Genomic DNA, 24,242 nt, shown 5'->3' on the forward strand with positions numbered 1-24,242 from the left:
TGCTAGGTCCACTCTTAAGCCGGGTTCTGTCTCTACGTATTATTAGGTTCGGGACGGGGGAAGGGGGGCGGGTTCAGAGGTATATTGGTGTCCGGCTCTGGCACCCGCGGGATTTTTGAAGTCTTGAATGTGCTTCTCCTTTTTAGGAACTGACAATCACCTGGGAACGACAAACAGGTCTCCCCCTATGTTTCGGTTTTTATATATGCTTTTATTTACAACAATTGTTTATCTCCAATTGGGGATAGTTAGGCACCCTGGTGGTGCTATTCGTGGTTGGTCTATGTTGAGGCAGTTCTGGGGCCGTTTTGGTTCCCTGGAAATGCCTGGACATATTTCCCATTTGGTCCTGGCAATAGGTAAGTCCAGGCTATTGATGTTTTTTCTGTTTTTCTCTCACTCTTTCTCTTTCTATCTTCAATGTCCTCTCACCCCCTGTCATCCCCCTTACACCTTCCTACCCCTATTCCCTGCTCGGACCCCGGTGGGGGGAGATGTTGTGATACCCTCATTGCAAGCTCGAGTTGGCTCTGTAGTGGATCCAACTTATGTGACAAGCCGACCCCCTCCTTTGTTACAATGCCATTGAAACTGCTATCCCTGAATGTCAAAGGCCTTAATGCCCCGAGTAAAAGGCGCCTTATGTTTAGGGAACTTAAACGCCTTAACCCTGATATTGCTTTTCTACAAGAAACGCATATACCTAAACCAGCAAAACTAATGTTAAAGGACCACACATTCCGCGTTGTACATGAGGCGAGAGCTCTCAACAAGAGGAACGGTGTTGCTATACTAATCCATCATAGGTGCCCCTTTCGGATAGGGACTGTTACAGCCGATCCGGAGGGACGCTACTTGCTGCTTTCCGGGAGCTTACACTCCCACACGATCCACTTCCTCAATATTTACGCCCCTAATGTTCCATCGGCCGAATTCTGGGACGCCTTGGCTCAAATGATCAACAGCCTACCGCACGGCATGATCATTGTAGGCGGAGACCTTAACGCCACCCCGTGCCCGGCAGCTGACCGGAGCCGCTGCAAAGGGCTACCGAGATCTCACGGTAGAGGGAGTCAGGACAAGATACTCCGCACCTTTATACAGCGTACAGGCCTCATAGACATATGGAGAGCTCACCATCCAGACGACCGTGATTTTACGTTCTATTCCGCACCCCATGACTCTTACTCTAGGATAGATATATTTCTAGTTAATACACACGCGGCGTCCAAAGCTTCTGTTTCCACGATCGGTTCTATATCCTGGTCAGACCACGCAGATATTTCACTGACTATGGATAACTTATGCGTTGCGTCTCCGTGGTCCTGGAAGCTGAATACTTCGCTTTTACAAGACCCGGCCGTGGTGGAAACGATCCGTCGAGAATTATCCGATTATTTTCTCCGGAACGCAACCCCGGACCTCCGACCAGCCACGGTCTGGGCCGCCCACAAAGCGGTTATTAGGGGTATTTTTATCAGAGAGGCGACGGTAAAAAAGAAACGTAAATTGCAACTGCTGTCCTCCCTTCTAGAGGCCCTGGGTCGGGCGGAAGAGAAACATAAGTCAGCCCCGTCAGCTATCACATTAGCGGACGTACAGAAAGTGCGAATGTCAGTACGAGAGTTACTCTTGGACGACACAGCCAGGGCAGTGGTTTGGACTAAGAGGACATTCTACGAAAAGTCTAATAAAATGGACACGTTGTTAGCTAGGTCCCTACGCCCGAGACAGGGTCACTTTCATATCACGAGCATTAAAGACGCAGCTGGCAGGCGTTATACGGATCCCACGGATATCGCGTCGGTATTCACAGCATATTACTCCGACCTATATAACCATTCTGGTGTAATAGATGGGGAACGACAACAGCGTGAGATTGATGAAGCGAGAGCTTTCCTTGATCGATTGGCCTTACCAAAACTGGAAGGCGGCGATGTACTCTCCTTGGGGGCTCAAATCACGGCCGACGAAATAGACGCGGCAATTTCATCCATGAAGGGCAATAAAGCTCCAGGCCCGGATGGATTTGAGGGTGGTTATTACAAGTTGTTCCGCGAGGAATTGGTACCGCATCTTGGGGCATTGTTTAACGATTTAATGAATGGGGGTATTCCGGATAGAGACATGTCGCTGGCCGACGTCATCCTGATACCTAAGCCGGGCAGGGACGACTCACTCCCGGAGAACTATAGACCGATCTCATTGATAAACCACGACTCTAAAATTCTAGCCAAGATTTTAGCGACCCGCCTAAACCCCTATTTAAATCGGCTGATCCACCCAGATCAGGTGGGTTTCATCCCTGGTAGGCAGCTATACGAAAACACTCGACGTAACATTGACCTTCTCTGGCGGCAAGCACAGAGGAAAATCCCCACATTGGTCCTGTCACTTGACGCAGAGAAGGCTTTCGATAGGGTTAAGTGGCCATACCTATTCGAGGTCCTACAACACTCTGGCCTCCCGCCTACGTTTATTACTGCAATTCGGGCATTATATACGGATGTCCGGGCTCGGGTCCGTATAGCGGGCTCCAAGGCTATACCGTTTGCCTTGAGCAACGGGACTAGACAGGGTTGCCCCTTGTCGCCCCTGCTCTTTGCCTTGTCCCTGGAACCACTATTACAACAGGTGAGATGCACTGATGAAATTCGCGGTATCACAGTGGGGGACCAGAGATATGTTGTGTCTGCGTTCGCCGACGATGTTCTGCTGACTTTGACGGAACCGACGGAGTCAATGGACACGCTGGCGGGGGTCCTAGAGACTTTCGGCGAAATAGCTGGATATAAGGTGAATCTACCTAAGTCATGCGCCTTACCCATAAGTATGAGTGAGTCTGATATCACTCGAATAGGAAATGACCACAATATTCGTATTGAAAGGCATCACATTAAATACCTGGGGATACACCTGACGGCAGACCCCGCTCAGCTATTTCAGCAGAATTACACCCCCATGATTCGCACTCTTATCTCGGATATGGAACGATGGCAGGATAAACCGATTTCATGGATTGGCAGAATCCACTCGGTAAAGATGAACATCCTCCCCAGGATTTTGTTCCTGTTCCAGGCTCTCCCAGTTCGACTCACCAAGTCTGACTTGGGCCCGCTTCAGCAAGCCACGGGGAAATTTATCTGGCAAAATAGGAAACATAGGGTTTCCCGTAATATCCTCTATAGAACAAAATCTAGGGGGGGCCTAGGATTGCCAAATTTCTATTTTTACTACTTGGCGGCCCAACTCGCGCAGATAGCGTATTGGCACACCCCTCCAGACGAAAGGAGATGGGTTGACCTTGAGTCATCCCTAATGGGACCTGATAAGCCACAATTCCTTATGTGGGTTCCCCGTGACCATAGACCGACTACACGAATAGAATGCCCGGCCATAGCAAATTCAATGAAGATATGGGACATTGCATCGGTCAAATACGGATTGTCCTCTCGGACATCCCCATTGACCCCTTACCTCAGAAATAAAGCTTTCCCCCCTGGACTATACGCCAGGGACTTCATAGGAATAGAGGGAACGGGTGTCCAACGCCTTTGCCAACTCTATGAAGGTGGGTCGCTACTCCAGTTCGAGGATTTAACAGCCAGGGCAGATCTTCGCCCTTCTGACTTCTTTCGCTTTATACAACTCAGGAACTTTGCGCAGGCCCCGAACAATAAATCTAGTGCATTACAACCACTTACCTTCTTCGAGGCTATGTGCCTTAGGGCACAGTTCCCGAGGAGCCTTATAACAGCTCTATATGCACAAATGAGCACCTCCACGTCGGAATGGGGGGACCTTACGTACACAGCCCAATGGGAGGCTGATCTTGGCGAAGAGCTAGAAGGGGTGGATTGGCAGGAGATATGGGAAGCTGCCGCAGCTTCGTCTATTTGTGTCTCAATCCAGGAACAAGCATATAAGACCATGTTTAGGTGGTATACCACCCCGGTGCAGTTATGTAGGATGAACAGAATATCCACAGATCTATGCTGGAGGGGCTGTGGTCACAAGGGAACTTACCTACACATGTGGTGGGAGTGCCCTCGGATCACGCCACTCTGGAAGGAAGTGGCGAACCTACTGAAGGATATCTTCGGTAGGGAGGTAAACCTGGACCCATGGGTCTTCCTTCTGGCCAGGCCTCTAGAGGGCTGGACCAGGGCGGAACTGAAATTGCTGAATAATGTAAACCTGGCGGCGAGACGAACTATGGCTCAAGTATGGCTTCAACCCTCCCCCCCCCCTCTCCTTAAGGTAATACAAAAGATTAAGGATACGTTCCTTATGGATAAACTCACAGCTAAGGTCAGGGGCACGACGGCGAGGTTTGATAAAGTGTGGGCACCGTGGATAGCCAGTGGCGTGGGCGATTAGGTACAAAGAAGGGGGACCCGGACCACCGCTCTCATTTCTTCCAACACCTATGGGGGAACCGGACACTTACATGTCGGGCTCCCTTAAATAAGAATGATTCAAACCCCCCCCCCCCCCCGCCTGAGCTACTAGAGGAGGGAAAGACTATATCGGCTGGTACTGAAGTCGGGTGATTGCTCCTATTTTGAGTGACTACATCTCTCCCTACCTCCCCCCCCCCCCCCCCCCCCCCCCCCCCCTCCCCTTAGACGATCTTTCCAAACTTTTACTCCCCCCCCCGGTTCTCTTGTTTGTCTTCTCCTCTATCCCTTCTTTTCTCTACTTTTTATTCTGTAAATGGCTCTCACTGCTAATTCTCTCTCTACCGTGGCTGAACTCTGGTCCACGTTGATGGGGATCGGTATCACCCAGTACAATCTTTAGACATGCGCTATTATACCATATGATACACCTTCGGACTGGGTTGTATGGAGGCCCTGTGCAATGTGCACCGGACAGAGATGGGCTCTTATTTGAATGTGTACCGGAGAGATATATCTTGTACCGCAGCCATTTTTGTTCTTCTTCACTTTTATGTTATTGGAAAATTGGAGAGACACCGCGCTCATACACGGACATTTCAAAACCACGGTGCCTAATGTATCAACGATGCCAAGAATAACACATAAACTGATCTGCATAATTGGCTCAAGGCCTACGCTTGATCGCACTAAAGACTATCCAATTGTGATGTTTTATGCTGTGTATTGTGATGTTGGTGTTTCACCTTGTTATAAATAAAGAATTTAAAAAAAAAAAAAAAAAACAGAAAAAAATGTTTTTTAAAATGATATTGATGCCTTCTATGATAAAATCAATTTGGGATTGTGGTATTCTCTTTTCTGCTTTAAGTATTTTCGAGCCTGCTTCGCAACCTTTATCATGGGGAATGACAGTGTAGAGTGATGTAACGTCGCAAGTCACTAGGACTTAGTCATTTTGCCATGTAAAATCATTAAAAAAGAGGAGAAGAGACATAGTGTCTTTAAGGTAGGATTTCATATTTTTCACAGATGGTTGAAGTAAAATGTCGATATATTCCGATAAGTTGGATAAAATTGAATTTATTCCTTAAACAATTGGGCGGCCTGGGGGATTGGTCTCATTTTTGTGGATTTTTGGAAGGAAGTAAATGACTGGGATTTTTGGGTGTAATTTATATAGATAATTAAATTCTTTTTTATTTAAAATGTTAGAATTACTGCCTTTCAGTAAGTAATTGTGTAGGGTGGCTTGAATCTGAGGGCTGGGGTCTGTGGTTAATTTTATTTTTTTTTTTTATTTTTTTTTTTTTTTTTTTTTAAATTCTTTATTTTTGAGTGCTTGATTGAACATAAGCATCTCACAATGCCACAATAGCATATGCAAGATTGGTATTATTACAGCATTTTACAGTTATGACATTTAGGTTTAGCACATTTTTTTTTTAGTATAGAGTTAGTCGAGTAATACATACATGTCTTATGGTTGTACACAGAAATGAAAGTAAAGCGTATAAACTAGACGTGGCGAGTAACAGGTAAAAAATAAAGATAAAAAGAGTAAGGTCAACAATTATACTGTGTTAGCAAACTATTAAGAGGAGTTAGCATCCGCTAGGCTTGAGTACAAACGAGGAGGCACAGGCAGGCAGTCTGCTTCTCTACCCACATTAAGCTATATACTTTAAGCTGTATATCGCTCTCATCAGGGTGAATCTGTGCCTCTCATGGTTTATGCCATGGGGGGAGCAGAACATGGTTAGAAACGAATTGGAGGTACAGTAAACTACCATGGTTCCTGTATCAAAATTATCTTTGTCTGTTTATGCCTAGCAGTAACCTTAGTAAACAGTAAATGTTAGCTACACATTGATCTATGAAAGTGAGACAGGTGGTACAGCGCAGTTTTAGAATGCGAACGTTAAAACATCAGGCTTTACAACTTCAGTGGAATCTGTTAGCTTGTTAAGCAAAACATAACCAAAAGAGTCTGCACATCTTGAAAAGGGTATTAAACAAAAGAGTCTGCACATCTTGAAAAGGGTATCACTGTCATTAGTGGTGTTCCTGTTGTGAGATATTGGGGAGATACTGGTTATGTTGTGAAACAGACTGTGCGGTGGTATCTTGCAGAGTCTCTACTATAGGGTCTGCAGGGCACAGATTGTCTCTGAGGCATTCCGCTTCAATCAGCCGACCCCGGCTCTAGGTTTTTGGTAGTCGGGACCGGAGCGCTGGTGTGGTGGGTATCTTAGCGGGGCTCCGTCTCTCAGGAGAGCTCTCTGTCTCTGTTTGTCCCTGGTGGGTGGCTGTGCTGCGTGCCGGTTGGCGTCAATGCTGTCGTCGTGGCTCCTGGGTCGCAGAGATGTGTAGCTGTGGTCGGGGGCTTTGAATGCCGCTGGGAGGTAAGTGGGTCGAGTGTGCTTGGTGGCCCTGTGCTGGTGTGCGGGAGGGCCAGTGTTGTCGTCCGCGAGGTCTGTCTGCTTTCCCTGCCGCCCCGGCCTCCTTCCTCGTTTCTGTCTGAGGGCCGCTCTGGGGGCTCTGGATGGGTGTCCGCACAAGAGGCGTCGGGTAACAGGGCGAAGCCACGCCATTGCTTCTTTCATTACCCGCCTGTAGAGCCATCTCCTGGTGCTGAGCTTTTTCCACAGGTTGGTGCCAAGTCGGTCATAGAATATTAGCGTGTGTGCGGGCGGCTTGACCGGGAACCTGTTTGTTACAGGTTGTGTCTGAAGCGCCATCTTGTGTAGGCCCTGACCGCCTCGGGCGTTATCTGTGGTCGTCGCTTGTTTGTGTCTCATTGTGGGGGTGACCGTCCCCAGCGGAGACCGGGATATCCCCCACCGGTCCAGAGGGGGGGGTAGCAGGGCATTTTGTGATTCGTGCTTGTGAGCGGGTCTCGGGCCGGGCGATCGGCCGCTTCCCCCAGGCCCCAGGCTCCGCTTCAGTGTAGGCCGCATGGCCGGGTCAAGTGCTCGTGTGGCGTTTCGATACGAGATTAGTACCGTTTTGGTCCCAGTGGGGTTCTGTATCGTGTTCTGGGCACCGTGGGCCGTTGGCTCGGTTTGGTTCGTTAGGGTTGGCATTTATGTGTCCTCCGGTGCAGGAGCTCACAAAGAGCACGTCCCGCCATCTTGGCTGTCAGGCCCCGCCCCCCTGTGGTTAATTTTATAACATGACAGGAGGCTTCGTATTTGCTTAAGTCTCTCTTTACTAGAACTCCACAGCAGCACAGAAAAAACAACCAATCAGAAAAAAGTTAGGTACTATAAAACTCCCCTCCCCATGCATCATTTCCTCTTTCTTTGCTGCTCTGCAGTCAGTACAGGTCAGAGTACCACTGCCTCCTGCTTATAGTGGGTGGCTTTGGGTTTTTATTGCTTATATTCAGTCTTTTAGCCTTATAAATGCAGTATTGTTGTAATCCTTAGGGGATTTTATTCTTATATGCAGTATGTTATATCCTTGTGGGATTCTATTCTTATTATGCAGTATGTTCTATCCATGTGGGATTGTATTCATGTAAATGCAATATTTTTATCCTTATGGCATTCTATGTTTATAATGCAGTATGTTTTATCCTTATGGCATTTTATTTTATAATGCAGTATGTTTTATCCTTCTGGCATTTTATTTTTATATACAGTAGGTTTTTATCCTTATGGCATTTTATTTTTATATACAGTAGGTTTTTATCCTTATGGCATTTTATTTTTATATACAGTGTTTTATCCTTGTGGCATTTTATTTTTATATACAGTAGGTTTTATCCTTATGGCATTTTATCTTTATAATGCAGTATGTTTTATCCTTATGGCATTTTATTTTTATATACAGTGCTTTATCCTTGTGGCATTTTATTTTTTATAATGCAGTGTGTTTTGTGCTTATGGGATTTTTTCCTGTAAATGCAGTAGGTTATAGGCCTTGTGGCATTTTATTTTTTATAATGCAGTGTGTTTTGTGCTTATGGGATTTTTTCCTGTAAATGCAGTAGGTTATAGGCTTTGTGGCATTTTATTTTTTATAATGCAGTGTGTTTTGTGCTTATGGGATTTTTTCCTGTAAATGCAGTAGGTTATAGGCCTTGTGGCATTTTATTTTTTATAATGCAGTGTGTTTTGTGCTTATGGGATTTTTTTCCTGTAAATGCAGTAGGTTATAGGCCTTGTGGCATTTTATTTTTATAATGCAGTGTGTTTTGTGCTTATGGGATTTTTTCCTGTAAATGCAGTAGGTTATAGGCCTTGTGGCATTTTATTTTTTATAATGCAGTGTGTTTTGTGCTTATGGGATTTTTTTCCTGTAAATGCAGTAGGTTATAGGCCTTGTGGGATTTTTCTTCGGTGTCTGTACTTCGGATCATCGCTGCTTCTACCTCCAAAGCATTTGCCTCCTCTGTCCCCCGAGATCTGGGACCGCGGAGTTAATCTCCGCCAGCCCAGTGTTTTTTCCAGCTGCCGGTATGCTCGCAAGTGAGCACGACCACCCGGCGGCCGGATCTTCTTTCCCACGTGGCTGCTTCGCTGCAGCCGTCCCCCCCCCGTGGGTCCCGTGTGTTTTACCCGGTCGCAGGGGTACTCGCGAGTGAGCACGAGTACCCGGCGACCGGATCTTCTTTCCCACATGGCTGCTTCGCGACAGCCGTCTCCGCCGCGGACCACGTGGGTCCTGTGTGTTCTACGCGGTCGCAGGGGTACTCGCGAGTGAGCGCGAGTACCCGGTGGTCGGATCGTTTCCTCCACGTAGAGGCTTCACTGCGGCCGCCTCCGCCTGCGGACCGCGTGGGGGCGGGGGGTGTGCCCACGCGCAGCTCCTTCCCCGCCAGTACCGTTCTTGGCGGAGGTCTGTGGAGGGGCTTTCTCCTCCCCCATCTATAGGCAGGGTGTATTCAGACCCCAACCTAATTCGCTGGCAGTCTGGGAGGACCACCTCCCACCCTGCTCAGGGTGCATATCCATATAGAGACATATAGCAATTATGTGATCAAACATATATATTATATATTTTTACTTCTATATTTCTTCAAGGGCTGGAGATCAGCCTGTAGGCAATACACCCTGTACTTCTGAGTTTTCCTGCAACAGGATATCCTTATTTTTGGCCACAAGCATTAAGGTCTAACAGTTTCCTGTATATCTGTAGACACATTACCTCTGCCTAGGGGGGTTTGCATATTGGAGTTATTTCACCCTAGGTTCCCTGGTTTTCATTACACATATAGGGGGCTCTACACAGCTTGACCCCCTGCTATTGTCGGAATACAACACCGGGGTATGCCCTGCTATGTCTGTGCCCCATTGATTGGCCTGCTATGTCTGTGCCCATAAGAACGGCCTGCTATGTCTGTGCCCATAAGAACGGCCTGCTATGTCTGTGCCCATAAGATTGGCCTGCTGTGTCTGTGCCCATAAGATTGGCCTGCTGTGTCTGTGCCCATAAGATTGGCCTGCTGTGTCTGTGCCCATAAGATTGGCCTGCTGTGTCTGTGCCCATAAGATTGGCCTGCTGTGTCTGTGCCCATAAGATTGGCCTGCTGTGTCTGTGCCCATAAGATTGGCCTGCTGTGTCTGTGCCCATAAGATTGGCCTGCTGTGTCTGTGCCCATAAGATTGGCCTGCTGTGTCTGTGCCCATAAGATTGGCCTGCTGTGTCTGTGCCCATAAGATTGGCCTGCTATGTCTGTGCCCATAAGATTGGCCTGCTATGTCTGTGCCCATAAGATTGGCCTGCTATGTCTGTGCCCATAAGATTGGCCTGCTATGTCTGTGCCCATAAGATTGGCCTGCTAGGTCTGGCCCATAAGATTGGCCTGCAATACCTGTGCCCAATAAAATGGCCTGCTATGTCTGTGCCCCATTGGATAGCCTGCTATGTCGGTGCCTACTTGGATGGCCGGCTATGCCTGTGACTATTTGCTTGGCTAACCTTTCTGTGTCCATTCGTTTGACCTGCTGAGACTATGCCCTAAGGACGGGCCTACGCTATTGGTACCGAACCCCTTTTGGCCGCAGGCCTGGGGTAATATCACTGAGGAAAACCCAGTGCACACCAGTGACATGGAGATAGGCAGGTGTCCGGGCAAACACCATTGCCATAGTGTTCGAGAGGACACCAGTATACGGCCATCTGAATATGGCGGGAAGGGTGAAGGCCCTAAACCTCATGCCGGAAGGGCAAAGTTTCTTATGAAGACCCCGGACACATCCACGGTTTACTCCAAACCGGCGACTGCACGTCTCCAAGGAGAACTTCGCACCGGCAGGGACCGGTATTCAGACTCCTTCAGGAGAAAGCTGTGTTTTTCCCTTGTCTTTACCATCTACTCTGTATATGCCTCCCGGAGTCCCTATAGGTTCGGTAGTTTTTTCCTGCGTTAGGTTAGCTCCTGGCCCTGTCCAGTGGGATTTACTTTTCTTACCTTCCGGCCTGCTGTTTACATTCTATCCGAGATAGAATGGGTGTATTTTCTCTTATCTTCGTTTATTGTTGCTTTTTTGTTTTGTTTTGTTTTTTTCATGACTTCCTTTTCCTATTCGCTCGGGTCGTCGTGAGGCCTGACTTGGTCTCCTCCGACCTCCCGGGCACTCGTGGATTGCGGAGAACGTCTCCAGCTTTCCTCGGACTACCAACAGCCTACCAGGACCCCGCGCGCGCGCGCACGGGATCCGGATAGTCGGTTGATAGTTTTCCATTCCTTGTTTCCCAGATTGCCCTCAGCCTTATGCTGACATTTGTAATTGGTGCGCCCTACGGTTTTGGTCACCCTGAATCTCTAGGGACTCTAGTTTGCACCACAGGAGGGTGCGGCCCTCCATCACCTCGATCCGAGTATATTTATTTTCAGGAGCAGTGGGCGAATCCTCTCATACGGAACCGGATACTGATTTGTTATTAGAGGGCGCAGTCCCTCACTCGTCATCAACCAGATACTGGGCTGGAAACAAAGTACAAGTTGGGTGGACCCATTCTCATAGAGAGAACCGGTCTCGGATGTAGACTCTGCTGTTGGTTACTAATGGGTGCGGCCCGCTCAGGCTAGCACCCGGACGCTCTCACGGTATGCGATCACAGTAGTAGAGAGCGCGGCTCTTTCATGCACTCGACGCTCTACAGTACCGGCCATTTGTTCATCACACAGGCTTGTGCCTGTGCAAGACATTGATGACTACATAGAGGGGCGTCCCTCCGGAATTCAATTAGAGCTGCCATCCACGCTACTGGCTTCGTCCTAGAGGACTGCCTGGTCATGCAAGTATTACATGTTTGGACTAGATCCCTCTATTCTATCTCCCGTGATGGATCTACTGGATCCGGGCTGCTGTAAAACACGCGAGAAATACTCAGAGGTATAACGGGGGGAGTCTCCCATTTATTTACACACACTCCTGGAGATGGTACACTAACGGATGGTCCTCCGGTATTTTGAGAGTGCAGGTTTTTGGCATATTCGGCACCATATAATACAGAGTTTGCTTTCTGTTTTAGATATCCAGACCATTACTAGCAAACTGAGCAGAAAGTTTCCCCCATGTCAAGATGTCGGGAGATACGGAGACCTTCATGGAGCAAACAGGCACCGCCTTGCTCGGGTAACAACATTAAGGAAGGACTATTGCCCGGTCTGAGGGTAAAACCGTACGTATGGGTCATATGGTAAATCAGGAATCCTCGTTTGTCTTGACTTCTCCGGTCTTTACGATCTTGGGATAAAATCGGAGCGCATACCTGGTGAACATGGTTCGGAGATGGAGGACCCTTCGTTTATACTCTATTCATCCCTCACGGGAGCCGTCTGTTTTTGGATTCGCGCTACCCCCTTTTTTCAACTACCGTCGAGGGGATCTATGAGACTTTACGGAGGTACCTGGTGTACCCCGACTCCTACAGACATCTTTCACTCTTTGACGAGGGCATTGCTGGATGGAAATCTGCGTTCCGGTTGGCTTTTCCCTTCCTTTGAAGGTTTCCAGGATTCGCTATTCCCAGTATAGTCGACCACCGTCCTTCCACACAAGTTCAGTTCGGAACCCTGAATGGACGTCCTTTGGAGTCTTTCTCTACTGCGTCCAAGGTTTACTCAGTCCATTTGGAATCTTAGAATCACTTAGAATACGGCTAGTTTGGCCACGCTCTTGCCTGCATTATGAAATTATTCTCGGATGAGACATATCACCGGGTAGGACAGGAAGGAACTAAAGTTCCTCCTCGGTTTCTAATACGATTTTGGTAGTGGACTTGGGCGCATTCCTTGAAATTGGAGATCTACCTGCAAGACCGCATCGCCGAATATCCCTGGCACGATCAAAGGAACCGCCTTACGGATCATGAGTTGAGATGGTGACAGTTTCTTCTCGCGTCCCCAAGTCCGAACTTGACCTTTGATATTAAAACTACAGGAAGGTGGCTGATAGGTCAGCTTGCCAGCTCATGGACCGGCTGCTAGGAAACAAGTCGCAACCACATACAATGGATTTACCAGCGGATGGTACTTTTTTCCGTAATTGAGATGCTTCGTCGGCTGGCATTTTCTTTTATCCGTCTACTGTCAATTATCGAACTTGGAAGGTCCAATTACTCTGATATTTCCTGCAATAGATACCAGCGACACAAACAGCGTTGGATTGGTGAATTGAGCGTTGAAACAGCAAATACGAAGCCTCCTGTCATGTTATAAAATTGTAGATTATGCTAGCTTTAGTGTACCTATAATCTTAATTTTATTAATGACAGGAGGCGAGTATTTCCCACCCATTCTTGTCCCTCCCTTGTTTAATGTTATAGTTTAGATTATCAGGTACGTATGCAACTCTGTTTGTTGTCTCTGATACCTGTCGCTTGTTCATTATGTCTGTGTTTCTTTTCATAAGTAGGGTTGGGATATCTACATATTAAGGTTAATTTTGGTTGCTACATTGGGTACCTACATGTTTATTCTGAGTACATTTAATTGGATAATCAACCTGTTCGATTCTGTTTTTCTCTCGTTTCAGTTTACAGTCCATCAACACTATCTAGTTTGACGGTTACTCTCGGATGGTGGACATCGTTATATTCATCGTATCTAGGACTTCGTTTCTTCCCCATGATGTTCTCTGCCTTTTATTCTGTTTTGTCGCAGCTTGAAAGAGGAAATGATGCATGGGGAGGGGAGTTTTATAGTACCTAACTTTTTTCTGATTGGTTGTTTTTTCTGTGCTGCTGTGGAGTTCTAGTAAAGAGAGACTTAAGCAAATACTCGCCTCCTGTCATTAATAAAATTAAGATTATAGGTACACTAAAGCTAGCATAATCTACAATTTTTCATAAACGTTTATGTTGCTAAGTTGTTTGTGAGCCTCTTCTATATACATTTCTTTTGAGAGGATTACAAGGCCACCTCCCTTGTCTGCTGGTTTTATAACGATATTTTCGTCTAATTGTAGTTCTTTAAGGGCTTTTAGTTCTTGGTGATTTAGATTAGGTTTGTCTGACTCTTTTTTTTCCTGATTTTGCCAAAGTCTTTAAAAACAAGTTGTGTAAAGAATCTTGTGAAGACACCTCCAATTGTCCAGCAATATCCTACATGTGGGGAGCGCTAAATACCACTGTATGCTGTTTTACCTAGAGCTGGGCTCTTTAAATTGTAAGTTGGCACTTCTCCACGTCTGTGTTGTTCGTGATCCTTTCTGCATTACGGTTTTGTACTATTGGTCTCCCCTCTCTGCTTTTGTATTCCATATTCGACTACTGAGATCCCAAAGAAAGAACCTAAGAACACTCACTCAAGGTCCACATTGTACCTAAAGACTTTTTCATCTCCCTTTATTTTATTTAGCGCACCCTGTATTTGTTGTCTTTTGTTCTCTCCATTCTTTGAAGGGTTTGAGGGTTACCCTTCCTTTCAGGTGTGCAGCTCTATCCCCCCTTGTGATCAGTACTGTAGCGCTGTTCCCCTCCCTTTCTATTTACTACAATAAATAAACCTAAAAGGGAAAAAAAATAGGGTGCCTGCGAGCACACACAAATGCAAATGGCGCATGGTATAAATCATAGAGACCTGCGAGTCTCCATACACGCTGTCTGATCCTCATGCATAAGTCTATGTATACTACAACAACCATTCAATAAAAAATCATATTTACAAAAACAAAGATCTTGAAACAGCTATATGTACTACCTGAATAGGAAGGCTATTTAATTTGCATATTCAGCACATTTGCATATTATAATTTCTGCGGTCAGGGGATAATTTTCTTGTGAGTTATTGTTTTCCCCAGCCTATGAATGTGTTATCGTGTTATTATGAGTTTCTGTATGTTTCTCCATATGATTTAGTTATTTGTATTAGATTTGTCACCATGAGTTTGTCACTATAAGTTTAATGTAATGCCCTGCACTCCCTCACTTCACAGAGGGATTGTGGTAAAATGGTTTGCTCCATTAATGGAGAATGACGCCAGGATACTCCTACCATTATAACCAATACAGCAGGCTGTACAATTAGGAAAACAGAGCACTGCATTAAAAACAGGTTAACATTTATATTTTTTCAGTTGTTTCATTCAGTGCTGTAAATTTCAGATAAATTATTGTTCCCTTTTAAAATGTTATTACTTTATTATTTCATATAGAGCAGGGATGCCCAAAAGGTAGATCCCTAACTGTTTTAGACCCTATGCTATGACCCTATGCTATTCTAATGGTTGGCAAAGAGTCTTGGAGAGTTGAGGTTCTGAAACATCTAGGGATCTACCTTTTGCGTACATTTGATATTGAGGAAAAATATGAATAGTAATACTTTTAATTATTATGATTATGTGAGCCCCTTGATTGACAAATAACTAATGTTTCTATGTATGCTGTGCATTTTATGGTAAATACATAGCGGAGATGCCTATTTTTACCAGGCATACCATCTAACTGGGGAAGGATTCTGGATTGAAGTCATATACTGGCGAGCCAGTATCTCCAATCTTTTTAAGATTAGATGTTTGACTATGTAGCTCTTTACCAGTTAGTTTATAGATGGTATTTGCTTATATACAGTATTATGTTTAATACTAAGTTTGTGTGAAATTTGTCTATTACAGCATTTCCATCCCTTGAACAGAAGAAACGAACCACTACAGGAGGGTGCTGTATTTTCACACCTCCCCCACCACCGATATTCCCACCTCCTCTATTCTTCAGACAGCGAAGGAATTCAGTAAGTATTTAAAATACCAAAGGGGGTTAACTAAAAACATTCGGCCCATCTCATCTGCCCAATTTTCTCAATACTTTCATTAGTCCCTGGCCTTATCTTATAGCTAGGATAGCCTTATACCTATCCCACGCATGCTTAAACTCCTTCACTCTGTTAACGTCTACCACTTCAGATTGAAGGCTATTCCATGCATCCACTACCTTCTCAGTAAAGTAACACTTCCTGATATTTTTAAACCTTTGCCCCTCTAATTTAATACTATATCCTCTTGTTGTGGTAGTTTTTCTTCTTTTAAATATACTCTCCCCTTTTACTGTGTTGATTGACTCCCTTTAATCAAAACTAAACTGTGAAAAGTAAAAAAGGAGATATCCTTATTTATTTATGATTGGCATTTATAAACCACCAACATATTCCTTCTATGTAATTTCGTTTTTTTATTCACTTTTACAAGTTCCATATAATGTTTTCACTAACAAGCTATCCACAGTGAAGGTTACATAGCTTTTTTGTTGTTGTTGTTTATTGAGTTTTGAACATAGTGATAAATCTCCCTACATTTTAAAGTAGAAAAGAGGGACACTTTCATTTTAGGAGAGTGAGTGGAGAAATTTTACGTCACTTATGCAATTTATGCAACTAAAATGTAATTACAATGAAGAACAATGTATCACATTTCTGTGAGCTACGTTATATATTCAGAAACACAAACTATATGGATCTCCTAGAAAAGGGGGACATAAGGATACAAAAGAGGTACAGAGGGATTTGGGCACAACATAGTGACTGACTCTCCTAATTAGGGACACTTGGTGGTATGTAGTCACATTGGTACAATACTCAAAGAGTTTAAGAGTGTTTGGTACAAAACGTGTATCTTAGATTCAAGTCAAACACAATATCATGTTGGTATTCTCTTAGAAACAGTGAAGAAACTATATAGGCAAACTTTTAATTGTGTACAGAAAGAAGGAAAGAAAATGGAAGGAAAGGAAGAAGATGGGCAAGATAAAGTAGGAAACATGGAGAGGGGGTGAAAATTGTGGAGAATGCACATGCTGGCAATGTAGCATAGTAAATCAGTAGCCTTTTCTTGCAGAATGTCAGGATAAACACTAATTTAATTTCAGTTTGTTTGCATTTATTGAATGTATTATCAACTTAATGCATTAAAAAGATGGATGACTCCAAGCATGTAATATCCATATAAAGAAACCTTTATATATTTGTACTGGAAGTGTCAGGTACGTAACTACACATATTCTTGTTCTTGATAATTTATTGTTAATATTTTGCCAGTATTGCCTAGAATGGGGGATGGTCATATTTCAAGTAACCCACATTGTCCATTGCTAGTTCATTACAAAATAATTTAAAGAGGCTCTAGACTGTCTGGAGTCTAGAAAGTTTCCTTCTCAAAGAAATGTTCTTGATGCCATGTTCCTGTAGTTTTAACCCTGAAACTGAAAACATTGCTGTTCTGCAGCACGGCAATGTTTTCATTGTAGGGTTAACATGCTCCTAGAGTCACTTCTGCCCCAATAGCCGAGTTAAACTAGACTAATTCAATCATATGGAGATAGATGACAATTGCCATGATCAAAAATGAATAGATTGGGAGGTCTTTGAAAGCCTTGTGGAAGTAAGGTGTTTATGAGTATGTCTGTGTGTGTTAGTATGTCTGTGTGTATGTGGGGGTCAGTATGTGTGTGTGTGTCAGTATATCTGTGTGTGTTTGTCAGTATGTCTGTGTGTGTGTCAGTATGTCAGTCTGTCTGTGTGTGCAAGTATGTATCTGTGTGTGTGTCAGTATGTCAGACTGTGTGCAAGTATGTCTCTGTGTGTGTGTGTGTGTGTGTGTGCGTGTGCCTGTCAATGAGTGTGTGTTTTTTAGTGTGTGCCCCCAGGTCTAAGGCTGCCAGCCCTCCCATGCTTACAGTGTCCCTTTAACCCCTTAAGGACCAAACTTCTGGAATAAAAGGGAATCATGACGTGTCACACACGTCATGTGTCCTTAAGGGGTTAAGCCTGGGTTCCCATTTTTTTGAGCTGAAGTGTAATTTCCCCTGTTATATTTTTTATAATTGCTTTATTTATTTTATTTGTAGCTGAAACCTATGATTTTTTTTTTATGGCGAAGAATATAACTCAAATACATGAACTTTGCTTTCCACACTTACTATGTATATTATTATAAAGTTATGTACGATAAAATCTTATAGCTTATTTACTGAAATTTATGCTGAACATATACTGAGATTTCCATTGTATATCTAGAAGTGATGCAGATGTGTATTCTTAATGTAGTAAATCTTATGTGTTCCCTCTGACTGCTAAGAACTAGTTGGGGTATTCTTACAATGTCCCAAAGGAGTAAGTCTGCCAGTACGTTCCTGGCGGGGCCCAGGACAGATGCCTTTGCTCTTCCACATGTCAGCAACCATGAATAAGTTAATGCCTAAAGAGCGGTATTTATGTTTGACATCCTACTATAAAATTCCATGTGGTTTATGCACATGACAAGGTTTCGCATACATTTAAATTGCTTCTTAGAACTGTGAGATAATTTATGGTATAATGCCAAAGTATTTCCAAGGTCATTATTCTAAAAGAGTACATGTAGCCAATCTGAAAACCAAAATGATAGCATATTGTAAAAAAAGGTGTTATTGAGGATCATTAGTGGTTTGACAACGGAATGGGGTTAATCCCTGCACACAAAGCCGGCCCTTTCTGCTGCTGTTTGGATTATGCACCCAAAACTGTCCAACCTTGAAAGGGTATTATTGGTATTATTATTATGGGTACTGGTGCCCTTGTTTTCACCATAAACCACGGTTAGACAGAAAATTGGGATGCACCATAACTACTGCAATTAGCTAAGTATTTATGGTGTTTGGAGTGCACAAGTTAGACGCTGGCAACATAATCATATGTTCTAGAATCTTGATAATCATATGTTCAGTATATTTTTATTAGTATTTTTTTTTCGTGTTTTGTTTACTGTAAATTAAATGAAAATACTTGCAATGTTCTTTAATAAGATGTGGTGGAAATCAAGGAAACATGTCATTAAGAGTAAACATAGAACATTATCTGTTATTCATTGTGACGTAGTTAAAACCAGTTGAACTCAATTATGCTAGCACTTTTTTATGACTGTGTCAATATTTCACACCGTGGTAACTTGTGATGACAAAATAAAAGTGTAAATAGAGAATTTGACTGATAAAAGAACAGATAAAAGAGCATCTGTGTATCTATTTTTTTTTTTATTAAGGTATATGATCTGGATTACAAATACTCACCTCTGGAATTCAAACCAACCATACCTTTATGTGTGCCAGGTCCACCAGGACCCGACGGACCTCCAGGCCCAGAGGTTTGTAATTTGTTGATAATACAATATATGTATATATAGTAATATATAAATGTTTGCTACATGGCATTTTTTAAAAACCTTATTCAAGTCATTTGCATTTTAATGCATAAACAAAGGCAGAAAAATAAATGTGGATTATCAAGGTAATATAAATTACATAGAAGGATGCTGCAAAGGTTTGCAGCAGCCCTTGGCCCCAAAGGGTGGGAGTCCTACCCTCCGACTTCCTCCAAGATTTCAGATATTTCAATGTCAATAATGTGTGTCCACATGTTTAAAGCAATGCTTGTGTAATAGGAACCCAAATGATGTTCAGGATGTTAGCTTAGAGACCTGTTTTTTCAATTGTAAAGTTAGCTTGGAGACTCATTCTTAAATTTGAATACAATAAATACTGCAAAAATACTTTCATTTGACTTTTTCTCTCGAGAGCCTCAGTGCCCCCCATTGTAAGAGGTTTGGCTTCTTACCTGGGGTCCTTGTGTCCACTACCAATCCCGGAGAGCAAGATGTTCCTAACCAAGAATTGGACAGGGCTTAGCTTGTTGGCTGAGATCGATCAGCTGAAATTCTCAGACAATTAGCTGTATAGCAAGACAGTTGCAATTGTTTTTATCAGTATTACCCTTTTCCCAGTTTAGTAATTAACTCCTGTAATCTAATGTAACATTATGTCAAGGTATTAAAAGCTTAATGCACTACAAAGGTTTCGAAGTCTGCTAACAATTAATTCCCGTCCCCTTTTTTCTCTTTAGGGTTCTCAAGGTATTCCAGGAACTGCTGGACCAAAAGGAGAAAAAGTATGTTTGTTGTCAGAACTTTTCTTGGTTGTTAATTACAACAGTTAAATCATACCTTGTCTCTGTTCATTAAAAGAACACCCGAAGCACTATAACCACAACAGCCCACTGTACTGGTTATGGTGCGGGTAGTGCACTGACACCCCACCAACACCTCCGAAACAGAACTTACGGCTCTTCGTTGTTAGTAGTAGAATGGAGCCCAGATGTCTTTAGTCAAACTGTTTGACTACATACAATGGGGGGCTCTCCTAGCTCCATAACCACTATTGTGATTTTATTGCTTGGATGCATGTTGTCCTATTTGACTCCTTTGTCACTGTTGACTCCTTTGATGCGTGTTGTCCTATTTAAATTGCGTAGTGCTGTCCTAGTATGTGCACAGTCCAATTAGAGTAATAATGGATTTGGGAGCCTCATGGTTAAGATATTCCATCACGCATCATGCTCTTCACCTGATTTATGCCATTGTGATGCACTGGCTGAACTGTACCAAGTGTAATAAAGAGTAAGTGAAGATAAAATCAGTTCTGGAACTGCCTACATTAAGAAAGACAAGACTTATATTACCACTAAAAACACATTCTAAAAATAAATTTAAGATGGAATCGTGTTTTCTATTTTAGTGTCTGCTGATATAGTTCAGTACTAAATATTTTGTTCTTTTGCAGGGTGAAATTGGCAGACCGGGGAGAAAGGTACAGTATTTTGTAACAGTATATTTACAATTCTAATTGTGCAGTGAATTTGTTTGCACGGTGCTGTGTATTTGTGGGTATATTTTCTTTAAGATGTCAATGCTTAAACATTTTTTTTTGTCAATCTTTGTTTTATTAAGGCATGTGCAATGGGGTACAGAATGGAGAGAGGGAAATGCAAAAGTGGCATACAAGTTAGGGTTTATACATCGTTAGTTACATTTCCTGGGGAACAATGCCTAATTTTTTATTTTTATGTTGGTTAACGAAAACATCTTGGTCAGTCACAGTGTCGAGTAGTTACATTAGCTTAAAGTTAATAATGATATCGAGTGACGTCGCTTCAGTATCTATATAGTGATAGGGATACGCTTGACTAAAAACAGCACATTTTTTATAATAATGCTTAAAAATTTACCACATTTTTATATATGAAGTCACATAATCCAATGAGTTATTACACTTAGATATGAAGGAATCTTGCCTTCTTTTCTTCAATGGTGGAAAACACTAGGGCTCTGTGGTTTACTTTAAATCCCAAAAGTTCAAATGTCCAAAGAGGACTTGATGTCCAAGAACATTGTTATTTTGGTTTTGGCTTTGGCTTTTGGGACAGAATATACATAGGATACATTATGATGCGTACTGTGGGAAATGAATCCCTTTGAGAGAATATGACGTTTAATTACCCTTGATAGATAGTTCAGCAATATGTATCTTTTCTTTTGCATGTTTTTAAAAATATATATTTATTTATTTATTTATTTTTGGTTAGTCTCAGCATAATATACATGTCCCAGTCTGCCTGAGATTAGTTGGAGTTACAATTTTGAGCGACAGCTGCTTCCATTTTTATGACAGCAGATGACATAGCTGCTACCTGGGAGTGTAGCATCCACTAATCTCAGGTAGCACTGGAGCACACACATTACACTAACACACTGCACATACTCTTAATTATACTATCACTAAACATTAACCCCTACACTAACACTATTGATAAACATTAAACCCCCACACTACACCAACACTAATGATTAACCACTACAACACATTAACACTTACACTAGCCATAACCAGTGTTAATTTCCTCAACAAAAAATGTGTTGTCTGAATTTTTGAAAGAATGAAGAATGTCATATGCAAATTGTTATAATCAATGCATATCTAATTACTAGTCTTTTGTGAAAAAGCAAGGGCTTATTTATTTAATTTAAGATAAATAATAAAGACATGCTATATCACAACAGTAAAATTTGTGTCTATATTGCATGTTCAAATATTAAAGGTACACCCCACAGCCCAAATACAAAATAAATAAAAATCACTGTTTAGCAGATATATCACAAATGAAAACAAGCATGCATTTATTTTTGCTTTTTTTCATTGGAGTTATATCTAAAAACAGCTTGCAAAAACTGCAGAGCTCTTGTCTGCTGCCGTTGCAAGCCCTCCTCTTCTAGACCCGCCCACACTTTATGTGACTGTTCAATCACAGACTTCCCAATGCAGCTCAATGAGAAGTCTTTGTAAGGCACGTGTTCTGGGAAATTGCTGCCTCTTGAGTTCAGTGCAACCAAGCTAACCAAACCAGGAACCTGTTATCTGCTTGAAAAGCCAGGGGTGTAACCAGGTTAATTTATAAAATTGGCATTTTCTATTAAAATCTGCACGTTTTACAAAATGAAAAAATAGGACACACTTTTCACTCATAAAGATTTTAAGCAAGCTAAAGTGCTTTAGGAGTCTGGAGTGTTCCTTTAAGACCATAGATAGTAGCCAGTTTATAGATGTTTATTATTCCTGGAGTATACAATGAGTTTGTAAATTGTAGAGAAATGCTTAAATAATGCCTAAAACGTGAACTAAGCCCACTGGATTTTAGTTGACTAAATCTACTATAGATTTAGTCAGCTAAAATCTTATGGTATTCAATCGACTAAAACTAAAAAATTCAGATGCTTAAAACAACACAAAAGCAAAATGGCATTTTAGTCAAACAACTATAACTAAAACGTAATCATGTTTTACTGTCAAAATTAACTCTGGACCTAACATAACAATGTCATGTAATATATTACATACTGACAAAGTGTGTATTATGGAATGCCATCTCAGGGTTCTGGAGATATTTATAAACCACTAGACCTTTGGTCACATGGTATATTATGATATATGAGAAAACAGGCTGCACTCACCTGAACATGCATAAATGGGGTGCTGCTGGGGGGGCAATTTATACAATACACAAGATCCAGCGCACTTCCTTACCCACTAAACAGCAACAGATTTTGTTCGTTTTTTAAAAACACCTAATCTAGACAAAAAATAATGGGGGTTTAGTTACATTATATGATCATGCATTACATTATCAATCATTTTTATGGTATATTATGATGTCCCAAGGACCCCCGAGTGTTATTATTTTCCCATTATACACAGTCCACCTGCATCCTCTATACATCCCATGATCTGCCTGTTATTTTAAAGGGTAGATCATGTTTCAGAATTTGTCACTGCACAGAAGGTGACGCCGTTCATGCCATTATTGAGAGTGCAATGTATGTATCAGCCCTGCCCTTAAAGTAAAGTCCTTAAACTAAACCACCACACTACCCAAAACCACTACATTACACTGACTCACTGCACATTAACCCCCTGCGTCACCCTAACACACTACATTAACTCTTAATATTAACTCCTACAGAACACTACCACTTACTACACTACTTTAACACCCACACTAACAGTAACTTAAAACATTTAATATGAAAGATACCTAACAGTGAAGCATGTGTTAGGGGAAAACAATTATATATGTATATATTGCAGATTTCCCAGCTCTGTTTAAAAGTGACAAGTTGCCTATTCATTTACTTGGGATTCTCCTTGAGTCACTGTATGGATGAGTTATGATCCTGGTCATGTGTGCATGAACAGTTAATAAGCAAGACACTGTGGCTCCACTAAACAAGTTGTCATTTGTTTTAGTGCTCCATAAAAATACTCTATGCAAGCTCTGCAAATTTGTCTGGATTCTAGTCATTGACACAGTGAGTTCCATACCAACAAACTACAAATAGCATGGGACTGCACATACTGTGCATTTAATCCTGAGAGAGAGAATGCTGGGGCGTCATTCACATCCTCTTTTGGAAGTACTCCTATTTAAAACCTTGAGAAAGAAACTAATATTTGTAATGTCTCAGTAGAATTAGTTAGAATCTTATTTTGTCCCAGAGTCGTGTAAAGAGAAAACAAGTAAACCAAAAATGAGATAACAGTTGTTATTCAGTATTTATAAAGCACTAGCAACTTCTGCAACCCTGTACACAGAGGAGGGCTGGAAACATTTGGCCTGGGATGCAAATACAAACAAATTTACCTTTTATCCCTATTAAACTCACAGTTCTCAGTGTGTATGGTCCGTCCTACACACATGGATCATTGATCGTGCAATGTATGGGTTTGATAGATGAATTATATGAGTTGCGAGAAATGACATAGTAGATCTATGCAGCCTCCTTTAATATGACTTGTATAGGGCTATAGATCTGACACGACACAGACTCTGTTTCACATGAGTTCTTTGAAAACTGAATGTCAAGAGCACTGTCTTATCTCACCCTGCGGTCACTTGCAAACAGCCCCAGGATCATCATAGATATTTATCTTAGTTTGGCAGCCTGGTCAACCAAGATACAGGAATCCATAGGGAACTTTCAGGGTGGATTAATCCAGACCTCAAGGGTATTGAGACATTATATATGATTG

The 24,242-nt window shown here is 42.6% G+C and overlaps 1 protein-coding gene across 2 annotated transcripts in view; it reads left to right on the forward strand.

Moving 5' to 3' along the window:
* COLQ (collagen like tail subunit of asymmetric acetylcholinesterase) overlaps window positions 1–24,242 on the forward strand; it is a 126,040-nt gene that overhangs the window by 44,465 nt on the left and 57,333 nt on the right. For both annotated transcript variants that reach the window (XM_063452322.1, XM_063452323.1), the window contains exons 2-5: window positions 15,473–15,588; window positions 18,869–18,970; window positions 19,726–19,770; window positions 20,442–20,468. In XM_063452322.1, the coding sequence (XP_063308392.1) occupies window positions 15,473–15,588; window positions 18,869–18,970; window positions 19,726–19,770; window positions 20,442–20,468 (290 nt within the window). The remainder of the gene's footprint in view (window positions 1–15,472; window positions 15,589–18,868; window positions 18,971–19,725; window positions 19,771–20,441; window positions 20,469–24,242) is intronic.

This window comes from Pelobates fuscus, chromosome 4 (assembly GCF_036172605.1).
Source record: "Pelobates fuscus isolate aPelFus1 chromosome 4, aPelFus1.pri, whole genome shotgun sequence".
NCBI lineage: Eukaryota > Metazoa > Chordata > Amphibia > Anura > Pelobatidae > Pelobates > Pelobates fuscus.